Raw genomic sequence first — 13149 nt, forward strand, 5'->3', positions numbered from 1 at the left:
CATTTTGTATACCTCACAATTTTCGTCAAATTTTTTTCTTAGTAAATATAAGCGTGTCTTTACAAACTTTCTTTAATTTTATCCCACAATCTTGATTTTGGCAATTTATATCTTTTTTATGACATATATCTCGTTAGTAAAACTTTTATGCATGAAAAGTTTATTCACTCTGCTTTTTGTTTATGTATTACAAAAAATATTGAGTGCAGTAGTTCCTTCAGAAAAAAAAAAAAAAATCCACCGTAACCTACAAAAAAAAAAAAAAACACCTTTTTCCCCGTGGTAGGGAAAGAGTTAATGTTTTTGTAGCTACCATGTTTTTGTTCTTTTATTGTTTTTATCCCCTTTCTAGAATTTTTGTGTTACCTAGTTTCTTTTTTTTTTTTGCAATGTATATTTTTGGAAAGAGCATTTCATTATGCACAATTTGCTACGCTGCAATGTGTCCTGGAATATTTGCAGCTGCAACAAAATTTTTCCCGAGACCTATAAAAAAACAACCATTTTCTCGCGGTAATGAAAGAGTTAAACAAGCTTGAGGGGTGGTTCAGGACCCCTTTAAGGGGGGACGTGGCTTTGAAAATCAACTTCCCGATTTCTTCATGGATTTTGATGAAAATTGGCACAAATGTTTAGAATGTCTCCCTGATACTTCTATAAAAGTTTCAGAGTGATACCTTGAGAACATTTTATTGAGCATAATTTTTCTCTCTTGAACTTTCTGGAGGGCCTGGGGAGCTTAAAAAACATGATGGAAGGCTCGTTGAGTATTGAATGCATAGCTCAATGCGTGCTGGAGGTCGTGACAGTCTTACTTTTTTTTTTTCACAACGCAAATTTTTTAGATAGTCATTTTTGAAGTTACCTTCGCACCAAGCACACTTTCGGAGTGAGCGAATAGCCACACCATAAATTTATAAAAAGTCAAGATAAAAATGCGAGACTGTCTCGACCTGCACTGTAGTCCAAGGAACGTGACAAAAAAAACAGAATCAAAATAGGCTAAATGGTAACGAAGAAATCAGCTCCAGAAACTGAGCAGAAAGGCGAAAAAACAGTTTTGAGAAAACGGCTCTCAAAGTTTCCCCATCTCTTCAGTTCTCTAAAACGCACCAAATTTGTTATCTTTGATGTGTTTTGTAATGTGGGGCTTCTTGGACATGTGGCCTCTGGTCTGCTGTGCCTTTGTTCTGTGTTTTTCATGTTTGTATGGCATTCTTTACTGCTGCTCTACAAAGAGCATGGTGCCTGGGTTTCAAACCAAGTGAGGTGCAGAACTATGTGGGCATAACAGTGGCGCACCGACGGGGGGGGATTCGGGGGTTGTAACCCCCCCCCCCCCCCCTGAGGTCGACTTAACCCCCTCTTTTGTTTAACCACTTTTATTTCCTTACGCATTTGAGTGCTGCAACCAAGATGTAAGACGCACAATCGTCTGCACAGTCGCAAAAAGCGCATTTTTTTTACAATTTCCCGTGAAGAAATCGAAATTAGTGTTGTTTAGATGGTATTGGCAAACTGTCAACCCCCCCCTGGCAAAGATCCTGGGTGCGCTACTGGGGCATAAATATACAGTAGTTCTAATGTTGTACCTGCAGACTGCCTCATTGATAGCAGTCTCTAGTACAGTCAGTGAGGCATTGTTTTCTTTTGGTAGAATCTACCATGTCACTGAATTTTGGGATCATCTTCCATTGACAATGGCTATGGATGTTAGGAGAGCCACTGATAGGCAGCAATGCAGCTGCTAGGCACTTTCCAGCCTGTACTTTTGTATGATGCCTCACTTCTGCAGCCAGGTGTCTGTGCCAGCCCAAGTGGCCTAGTGAACAGAGCTCATGATGAGGTTCTTTTTATGAAGGGGCGGTATGATAGGTATTGGTACGAGATATCGTGGCAATACGATAATAGAGTCGGCGCGCGATGTGCTAAGTCGCGGGTCTGAGGTGCCGATGTGCGAAATGCCTGGTCGCGGGTCCAAAGAATAGACGCTCGGTGAGCTCAATCGCGCATTCCGAGGTGCCGACGCGCGAAATGCCTGGCCGCGGGCTCGAGGAGTCGACGCTCGAGGTGCCGATGCGCGCAGTGCCTAGCCGCGGGTCCGAGGAGTCGACACTCGATGAGCGAGGTGCCGATGCGCGCAGTGCCTAGCCGCGGGTCCGAGGAGTCGACGCTCGATTAGATTAGCCGCGCAGTCCGAGGTGCCGACGCGCGAAATGCCTGGCCGCGGGCTCGGGGAGTCGACGCTCGCGATGCCGACGCGCGAAGTGCCTAGCCGCGGGTCCGAGGTGTCGACTCTCGATGAGCGATGTGCCGACGCGCGAAATGCGTAGCCACGGCCTCGAGGAGTCGACGCTCGATGTGAGTTGCGCAGTCGGAGGCGCCGATGCACGAAATGCTTAGGCAAGGATCCGAGAAGTCCGCGCGCGATGTGCTAGCTTGATCGCAGAGTCGGAGGCGCCTACGCATTTTCCCGAGAACCTATAAAAAAACAAACCATTTTTCTCGCGGTAATGAAAGAGTTTAAACAAGCTTGAGGAGTGGTTCAGGACCCCTTTAAGGCTTATGGTTTGTAAAAGCACCATAATGCTAACACACATGCTGACCAGGAGGAGCAAGGAGCATGCAGTGTAGTGCAATGTGCCATATACATTCACCGATCAACAGGTGCAGAAGGTAGACAAGAGAGCTCCCAAGAATGAAGGTAGCAAAAAGGAGGGCTTATTGGAGATGTGATTTCAGTTTTACCACTTGCACGATTTGCCACTCATTGCCCACCATGTCATCCATCTCCTCGTCCTTGCTGTAGCGGGCGTAGTCCTTGCGTAGGGTGCGCATCAGGATCATGCTCACCAGACCCACCAGGAAGATTACCATCATGAAGGAGTTGAAGATTGAGAACCAATGGATCTGCAAGGAAGAGGCCTCAACCATTAGGAGTCGCATGGTTTTGTCTTGTTGACCATGCCAAAAATCCACTCACATGCGCATTGCTCTGTGGTATTACAGCAAAAGCAGGAGAGTTGTTGGGATAGTTGGTGCAGTATTTACTCATGTATAATAAGCTGCACTTTTTTTCATCAAATTTTGCTCAGATGCGGGTTATACCCGAATCAGGCCTATAGCTACATATTAACCCACCGTAGTGCCATTGCGACTACTGTCTGATAATTAAAAAACTGGTGACAGATATGAACATTTTATTTCACTATTTATCGTCCCTTTCGCGCTAATCACTGTCGGATGAGCTCAGCTCCTCGGCACTCACGGAAGAAAACACCTCATTGGCGCGCTCCCACAGCTAATCGTCCTCTGTGCCGTTCATGGAGTTTGATAGGCCCGTGACTCAAAGCTCTTTGCGATGGTATGGTGTGCGGCGAGTGGCAAAAACTAAGTGGCCCCATCTTGCAGCACTTTGTGGGACTAGACGCGTTTTAGTTTTTTTTTTTTTTCCAAATTTTCACACCCAAAAGTGGTGGGTGCAGGCTATACACGGGGGTGGCTTATACACAGGTATATGGTATCTGGTCGTCAAAATACACATGGTGCACATGAATACAACTAGAGGGAGAAACTTCCTGACCCACTTATGTGCGCACTCGTTTATTGACGTATTCACTTGGATACCACAGGTCTGAGAAAAATGTCAAAATTATCTCAACATCATATTTTCGAATCAAAACGCTTTAAAACCTTTCAGTGTCAATGACATACCGGTACGTTCCCGCATTTCTGTCCCACCATGTCACTGACGTACCCATATATTCTCCACTCTCTAGTGAGGACCGTAATAGGAGTGATTTGCCATTATCCGCGTCATTTCTTCCCTTCTGAACAACTGAAAGTAAACTGTTGTGTAAGTTTTATAATAGACTTCACTTCAGTTAATCGACCCTGACGGGACCAACGAAAAGGATCAAATTATTGGGCGGGTCAAATAAAACAAGATGCAGAAAAAGAAAACCAAAACACACCACTGATTCATTCGGCATTATTTGCGAGATTCTAAGTGCCCTCAAACCAAATGCACGCACACTTTCTATGTCTCCAAAGTAGTAAACTAATGCAGAAATGACATTAAAACTCCTAAACAATGTAGAAATCTAACTCGCACCCAATTTTTTAGCAAAAAAAATTTTTCCACAATGGCGGCCGGTTTCCTGAAGTCAGCTTCAGCACTTTTAATTTTTTTCAGTCAGCTTTGCCGCAATACATGTGTGTTGTGTGGTAAAGCATTCGAATGGTGCAAAGGAGACTGGTTTTGTGTCCCGATTGCACCACGCAGGCTATGTTCGGCCCATTTCTCTTTTCTTTTTCTTTTTTAAAGGTGCATGTTAGAATCGGGTAAATACTGCAATCAGACATTGTGAGCTACAGTTATTGCTTGAAATTCATCCTAGGGCAGGCCGAAAATAGGCATTTTCCATGCAAGATGACATGTGTTTAGTGCATTCAGTTCCCTAAGCCCCGCCGATACAGATGCTGCAACTAAAGGGGTCACCGTCAGGGTCACCATAGAGGTCAGGCATGTGCGTGCTGACCCCTATGGGTCAGGTTTGGATTATCCAGTGAAGGCCAATTTTAGGATCGAAATAACAAAAGTTATTTCGATTAGTTATCTTGCTTGTCACGAATTTCTGCAGGGAACACTTCCTGCCCCATTTGCCTCTCTCACAGCACATTTTTCACGCACAACGGTGGAGGTTGTAGGGATTCCTGGTTATGCGGGATTGTCGGGCGCACGCAACAAGCATCTCCCGTGGCCCCCTCCAACGACAGACCGATGCCTCTACGGCTAGCACAACTACCGTATTTACTCGATTCTCACGCTTCGTCGATTGTAACGCGCACCTGTTTTCCGCGAGGGAAAAAAAAAAAGTCATTTACAGTACCGCGCACCTCATGCTTGAATTTCAAACAGAAGTACAACTTTCTGTCATTTGGAAAAATAGATTTCCTCCCGATGCACTGAAGTTGTGATGAATAAAAAAAGTCGCAGTTTCGCCCGAAAGGCGATGCATCGAATGCGATAGTAAATTAGTAGACCGCTAATAACAAGCACGGTGTCACGCGCGCACAAGCAAACATGAACACATCTCGCTCGTTGACCGCGGAAACGAACTGTCAGAACGCTAGAGACGGAGCGCACCTTCGTGCTAGCATGCGTCTCTCTTCAACACGGCGAAAACACAGCGCGCGGCGGACTTTACCCATCGCAGATTGCTTTCATGATAGGGCCAAGGCGATCGTATCGCCGGAGTGGATCGTCGCACATTACGTCCTGCTTCGGTCCACTGAAACCGTTCCGCATTGCTTTGCTGGCGAAAATTCTTTCCTTCTGTTTGTGCCAGTCCCGCTCGCAAGTTTCGGATTCTCCGAACGCCCGTGATGCGGCCCGATTTCCGTCCGTCTCCGCACAGATAATCGCTTTCCTTTTAAATGCGGCATCACGATGTCCTTGGTACTTCATGCTGATAGATAGAGCAGACGCTGAGAACGTGAAGACAGACGGTAGACTATTGCCTAAGCACGTGTACTGCAACACACGGAGGAAGCTTCCACATGCTACGGTAGCTAGGCTCGACGCGCGTGCGTGGCGGCCATTTTGAAATGCCAACGCAGATTTAGGGTCGTGTTGAAAGTGCACGTTAGATTCGAGTAAATACATTATTCGTTTAGAAAGTGGCACTATAGTGGCATCGCCCATTTGGTGCTATTACGATAACGCCACACCGCGCGCCGATGCTGCACCATACCGATACAACCGATACGACGCAGGTCAAAATGGCGACGTCGCTAGTGTACTTCAGTTGGCTACTGGCGCGGCTAGTAGCGGCTGCGATACTAACTTTTCTGGATGGCGGTAACTATGCACCGTATTTATCAGTTTCAGTTAAAAACTGGCGCGTTTTTCTAAATCCTCGAATCTAAGCCGACCCTAGAGTTTCTTATGTGATTATTTGAAAAAAAAAACTATCGGCCTAGATTCGAATAAATACGGTACTTAAATGAGTGCTTTCTCTCTGCAGTTATACACGACATGTGTTTCTTGACAAAAACAGGAGACTGCGAAGGCCCAGCAGCCAACGACATGGCGCGCGCTAGGCACCGCTGCAGACAAAACAGCGGACGAAGCGATCGACTGTACCGTTTGTTATGGGAAGCATTACCAACAGCCACTTATTAGGTTGACTTACCACTTATTGAAAACTACTTCTAAGTTAACGAACGTTTATATCCGCTCGACAAACGTTTGCGCTTGATAAACGTTATGACTATTTGACGCGACACAAACACGTTAGGGCAGGAAATACCTGCCACACAAAAATACATGAGTCTAGCGACAAGCGACGTGATGGAGATGGCTGTCGCGTTCACTGGTCACCTACAAGTCGTACCGTATGCGAGCGACGAGACGAGCGACGACTTTGAGCTACGTCCGGTATGAAGGCAGCAAATACTCGCCGAAACTGGCGTTACGCGTGCTTTATTAATTTAAGCTGATGTGTTTTAGTTTAAAGAGTAGCATTAATATTTCTGAAGGTCTTGCACTACGTTATTATCCTTACATGTATCAAAATCTAGTCGTTTGCTCGTTCCGTGCGACAATCGGTAGTACTTGACTGATGTATATCCAGTTCCGACTTCGCGCTATTGGCTAGTCGCTCATAGCACTTCCGAGCGACCCCGAGCGACAAATTCTAGATTTCCAGAACCGAGCGATCGAGCGACAAGAACAAGCGATCTGTTCGCGCGACGGCCCGTTTCGTCGCTCGTCGCCGTTGCGCACAAAATCGCTCTCATGCGGTTTGGGCTTAAGGGTGCCAACATAAGTGCGAAGAAGCGATAGCTCACACCTACGTTTTGGAACTGCCCAGCGGTGGTTATATCGTGGTTTTTCACCAAAGTTCCGCAGTATATAAAAGACAAAGCGCGTGAAGCATGGGCATGAATTGACGGCGGCATAGACGGCGTCGTGGTCTCGAACCGGAAGTGGTAGCAGAATACGCCGTACCTCACAATCCCTTGCGACAACCGAGATTTTGCTATCCACCTATTGTCTACTCCAGGCACGTCTTTACCCCCTCCCAACCCAGCACTCCCGCGTGCATATGGCGTTCTACTGTGGCAGGCGCAGTCCAAGTCTTTGCCCTCTCCAACCCGCCCGCACCTTCTCCGTGCTTTCTCCGAACCCCCCCTGTCTGCCCTTCTTGGGGACCCTAGCTCCCAACACAACCTATGGCACTGTCACCCACCTGTTTCTTCCCAACACAATCTATGGCACTGTCACCCACCTGTTTCTCCCCTATCTCCTTCCTTGTCCCTCCACCCCTCTACCCCCACCGGCTACATGGCTGACACAAGCCAACTCCTTACTGGCACAAGAGTACCTGGTGGAGTTCATGAACGCAGTGTTGAATTGCACCAGCAAGGCCTTGGACTGAGGGCCTCCACCAGTTCCATTATTGATTCTAAATAAAGTGTTCATCTCTCCCTCCTATTTTGTCTTCATTAAGCCAGGCTGGCAACAACTCATCCATCACAATGTAGTCAACTTCGATGCTAGCTCATGGGCTGCTGCCAAAGACTTTTTATTCTTTTACTCCTGTTATGGCTTGCCTCTGTGACGAACATTCATACCAAATGGCCAAAAATGGCACGAAGCTCTTCAAGCTGTCGATTAGACAAAGACGACAATTGGGATGCTAAAAATGGTGAAACCCCAGTGCTTCCAGCGAGCGTGAAACACGAACGGTGCACTTACGCATCAACATCTGTGTGCACATCTGTGCCCTGGTGTGAAGCTACTCCTATTCTGACTCGCGCTGCACATGGGGCAGCTAGCTTTAATGTCTGGATATGGTGATTGCGCACACTTTGGTCGATTCCTTCTCTCTCCTAGACGAGAGCCTATAGAAGAACAGTGCCCCTTTCCAGCGACAGCTTGTGCGTTTTATTTTCATTACAACCAACTAGTTAAGCCGACCGCTCTTTATGTAGTGATGTAGTTAAATGTCTTACAGTAAAACCTCGTTAATTCGTATTTCACAGGACCGTAAATCCGAAGTAACCGAAATGTCGAATTATTGAGGGTATCCAGAAGACAATAAGCAAATGCTTACTACATCAACGCGCTTTTATTTAGTGAATGAATGAGCAACTCATGTTGCTATTTTGCCTAAAAGCAGAGTGGAAGCTGAAATTCTCGTCAACAACCCGTGACTCACTGGCACTAGCAGTGGTGATTAAGGCCTCGAGACTTCCTTTGCTGCACAGCCGCGCGCGTGCCTTAATTTGAGACACACTTTGCACTATCGAGCGCACATCCAGATTATGTTTCACCAGTGAGCTGGCGAAAACATAATCGCAATGTAGCTGGCACTATTAACCTCGACAGCTTTGCACCGAGTCAAAAAGAAAACTGTTTGCCACAACCACTGCAGAGAAAACCGCGGCCGCTATCAACGCAATTATTAACGGCAACTTTGCGGTGATGAAGGCACGCGGTCGACGCACGCACTAAAATCAGAACGAAAAGTACCGTTCGCTGCAACAACTGCGGACGAAACCGCGGTTGCTATCTATGTGATCGTCGATGGCGACTACACAGTTTTTTAGGCATGCAGCCGACGCACGCACTGAGTAAAAATGAAACTACTGTTTGCCGCAACCACTGCAGAGAAAACCGCGGCCGCTATCGACGAGATCATGGACAACGACTACGCAATTATGAAAGCCCGCGGCCAACGCGGTGTTATGCGCAGCAGTAAACGCAAGAATAAAGGCTTTAAAGACACAAACAGGCACAAAGCGTTCCGGCATTGCCGTCATTCACGTGCGATTTCCGCTTACGACTTTCGGACTTCGCCGCTTCATTTCGGTTAAACGCTAGAACCATTCTTCCTCTTTTGCATCGCACATTTGCGGCGCTCCTCGCTCGCCAAGCTGCGAAAGTTGCCCGAATTAACCAATGTGCGGCCAAATCCGTCCGAATTAACAAGAGTTGGATTGCATTGAATAATGCATACGCCGGCCGGGACCAGACGACAAGTCCGAATTATCCAATTTTCCGAATTAACGGGGGTCGAATTAACAAGGTTTTACTGTATTTTTTGTTCTAAATAGCCTCGTCTATGAACAGGCCCTCTCGACTGATCTGTCTGGCCAAGCTCCGACCTAGGTCGCTGGGCCAATGCTACCCCTGGGACTCGAGAGGCCCTTGCTTTACTCCCAATTGTTTCCGCAATGTTGTCACATCAAATCCCCCAGTAAATAAAAATGAAACAACTGCTTGCCGCAAGCACTGTCTGCTCATGAAGCCACAACCATGCAGGGTTATATAATGACTGTAATTGGTATGACTGTCCTGGCATAAGGCTAGTCTCTTTCAAGAAAACTAAGTTATGGCAGTAAAAAATGGTTATCTACACATTTCAACAACGAAGTTAGAACATGTTCTTTAAACTGTTGCTTGTAAAGAATGCAGCTGCTTCAGACTTCTTAGCTTTTGAGCAGGTCTGTTAACATGCCGCCTTTAAATATCACAATATGCATCAAGCTCTCATAAAATGGTATCTCAACACACACGCACACACACAGTTCAAAGACAGTAAGACTTGCCCTGTGCTGGAAGAAGCTTGGGTCTAGGTACTTGTCAAACCTTTCTTCAAATCGAACAGTTGATGGTTTCCAGATTACCTGTTCAGAAGGACAACAAACCAATCTTTAGTTTGTGCAAAGAACATGCATATAGTAATTATTTTCGTCAAATGTAATACACATGTCATGGGATCTATATGTAATGGTGCCTTCTTCCCCATATTACTTGGTGTAGTGGCTTAGTGGATATGGCGCTGCACTGATAAGCAAGAGGTCACAGGATCAAATTACAGCCATGGCGGTCGCATTTCGATGGGGGAGAAAAGCAACACCTGTGTACAATGCATTGGATGCATGCTAAAGAACCCCAAGTGGTAAAAATTATTCCGCAGCCCCCCACTACAGCATTTCTCATAATCGGATTGTGATTTTTGGCACATAAAAGTCCTCAACAATCCTTTTCCCCCCTTATTTCACTTTGGGGGAGAGCAGATCATACACTGGAAACAATGGTGGCACCAATCCATTTTGCACCTTTAGCCATCTGTGGCATTGCAAGGAAATACATGGTTAGTGCCAGTACTTGTCTTCATCCTTGTAACATCGACTCCAACTGATACATTCCTTGTTTGGATTACTGTTGATCAGTTCAAGTGTCATCACATGTTCCTGTGAACACACGTGTTTTAACATGTTATTCTTATTTATGGCAGAACTAGTCAAGTTGCCTGAAGACCACACTTGCACCGCTTTTGGCAACTTGTGCATGAATTTCTAAAGAATTATGCATCTCTACAATGCATTAGATTGAGGGACGGAAAAGCAAATGCCTCTTACTGCAGACACTTGACACGCCTGAAGAGTGACAAGATTACCTTGCTATTGACTCATTCATGGTTCACCTGTTCTAACTCATCTTCCAGTACTAAGTGAATACATGCGATTTGGCAAGAATTGCATATGACCAGTGCAGCTGCCCACAAGAAATCACTGACTGAATAATAGCAGTACACTACTATGTATTTTTCTCATCAAGTGAAAAAGCAGTTAGACTTGTATGTAACAAATTATATTTAATTAATCACTTCCAATCGATCACATTGATTGTTTTGTAATTGATTAGTTTCTTTACATGGTAACACTCACTGTATATCAATTACTTTGTTCAGTAACCAATTACATGTAACCAGTTACTTTATTGGCGAAACAAGCTGTAAAAGCTGACGTGCCTTTCAGCACTTGGATTTGGTGGGAACTACAGTAAAATGCCCTCAGACATGTAATACAAAAGTCTCTTGGATGCACATGTTTAGCCAGCAAACCCATGCTCCTGTATTTGCTTCATCTTAACCCCTTCCGTGCCTTTGACGAGCTAGGTTCGTCCATGTGTTTCTGGTAAAAACAGCCAAGGGCGAGCTCAGCTCATCAGCAGTACTTTGCATTTTCTAGCAATGCTATGGACATGCGTAGTTTTGTCTAAGTGCATAATCCTGCTTTTGGTAGATGGCAGCACACAATCCAAGGGTCAGCACAATTCTTTCCGAGGAGGCAAAACAAGTTGGCAACTGGTTAAAAATAAATTTGGCCATTCTAGGTCAAAATTAGGGATAATATCTAGCATGGACAGGGTTAATATTCCACCAGATGTTGGCCAATGATTTCAATTAGCACTTCTCTGGCTCAATAGCAATGACTACTTCAGATGCTAATACCAGGAAATCACCAACATTTTTTTTTTCAGCTAATCATTGGCCCTACCAAAAGCGCCTTCTCTAAGCTTGAGCAATAGAGAAGTACTCCAGTTCATAAAGGACACAAACACAAGCATCGTGGCATTGAGCAACCAGAATCATATACGCAAGGTGTTCGTGCATTACAAAAATTTAATTAAGTTTTACGCGCCGAAATCATGAACTCATTAGGAGGCAGGCCATAGTTAAGGACTCGGGATTAATTTAGACCCCCTAGGGTTATTTAATGTGCAGCCAATGCACGGTACATGGGTGTTCTTGAATTCTGCCCACATTGTAATGCGGCTGTCGCGGCCTAGATTGAACCCGTGACCTCGAACTCAGCAGCGCAACGCCACAGTCACTGGGCTACTCCGGCAAGTATGGCATTGCAACACTCCTCTTCCATCAAGCGCGCAGATAGAGCAAGTTTTCAGTCTTGCTGCTGGTGTCTTCACCAGAAAGAAAGGAAAAACGATCGGCAAAACTTTTGAAAAGCAATTTATAGTGAAGATAGACATGTGAAGGGCTGCAGAGGACGCACTGAAAGAGCCAGGCCAGCTCGTTCTATTTACAGTGGAATCTCGATGATACGATCACGACTAATACGAATTTCCGGATGATACGAATTTTTCTGAGGTCCCGGCCGAGCCCCATTACTTTGCAACGTGCTAGAGAACGGTTGTTACGAATCGATTTTCGACCAGGGTCGGTTGATACGAATAAACGCCGCCCCACCGACGGCCGCGAACGCGGCGCCAGACAGCGCGGAAGCCGCGACTGGGCGTGAAGAGTTTGAAGCGGTGGCGCTTTTGTTGTTTTTGTGCTTTTCTTTTGGTCTCTGCACTCGCTGCGGCGGCCGCGCTTCCCCACGTGCGGCCGCCACAGCGAGCGAAGGTTCGTGCGGTCTATCGCTTCAACGGAAACTGAGCGGCATAAGCACAGCGCATACAAAGGTCAGAGCTGTGTGGAGATCGCTTTCAAGATACGGTGCGCGCAACGGCAACGACACCGACAGCCGGCACAGGTGCAAAGTACAAGAACGCATTTGCTGGCAGAGTAGGAGCCCCCCCCCCCACTCCCACGCTACCTTCCCGCTTTGCTCCTTTCGCGTGGGGCGATTGCGTCGCCAGTTACCCTTGCGCTCGGTTGCAAGATACGCATTTGGCGTCGCCCCCCCTCCCATACCCCCACGACCTTTCGCGCAACGGCAGTCACGTTTGCTTTCCGCTGTGCGTTCGCTGTCCGTGAAGGCGCGCGTCCCCCGCGCGCTTTCACTCGCACATACGGCGTGCGGTGACGACTTTATCGCCCATAGACTTGTGCTCCACGTCTCATGCTCCTCGTCCGCATCGCCCTCGTTGATCTCCTCTTCCATCGGTGGGCGCACCTCGTGCTCGCTACCGCCCTTGTCGGCGAGATTTTCCCGCGGAAGCCGCAATATCGTCTCATGCGGCTGCACTGTAAGCGGTATGAGTATACATGGAGTTCTATGGGAGGGTGAACGGGAGTTGGAAAAGGCTGCGTTGTAGCCAGTTCTGCACTATAAACGGTTACGTTATAAGTGGTCTATACTGTAAATGCTTTTTACGTACGTGTGCCTGAGTGAGTTCACCTCTTGACTCTTTAATTTAGCTAGTTTTAATTGTGTTTCAATGACACGAATTTCGGCTATTATGAATTTTTTTCGTGACCCCGTGAGATTCGTATAAGATTCGAGATTCCACTGTAATGTATTTTTGCAATCGTGCTGTAATTGTGCAACAAGAAGAAAAGTAACAGAAAAGTGATCAATTACATCTCAATAATTATTCAATTA

General features: G+C 46.4%; 1 protein-coding gene across 2 annotated transcripts in view; it reads right to left on the reverse strand.

Moving 5' to 3' along the window:
• LOC119436476 (transmembrane 9 superfamily member 3-like) overlaps positions 1-13149 on the reverse strand; it is a 96855-nt gene that overhangs the window by 71667 nt on the left and 12039 nt on the right. The window contains exons 5-6 of one of the 2 annotated variants that reach the window (XM_037703326.2): positions 9622-9699; positions 2779-2910 (exon numbers count right to left, since the gene is read on the reverse strand). In XM_037703326.2, the coding sequence (XP_037559254.1) occupies positions 2779-2910; positions 9622-9699 (210 nt within the window). Of the gene's footprint in view, positions 1-2748; positions 2911-9621; positions 9700-13149 lie in introns of both variants that reach the window. The other variant, XM_037703325.2, reaches the window with a different exon arrangement.

The sequence above is a fragment of the Dermacentor silvarum genome, chromosome 1 (assembly GCF_013339745.2).
Source record: "Dermacentor silvarum isolate Dsil-2018 chromosome 1, BIME_Dsil_1.4, whole genome shotgun sequence".
NCBI classification, from domain to species: Eukaryota; Metazoa; Arthropoda; class Arachnida; order Ixodida; family Ixodidae; genus Dermacentor; species Dermacentor silvarum.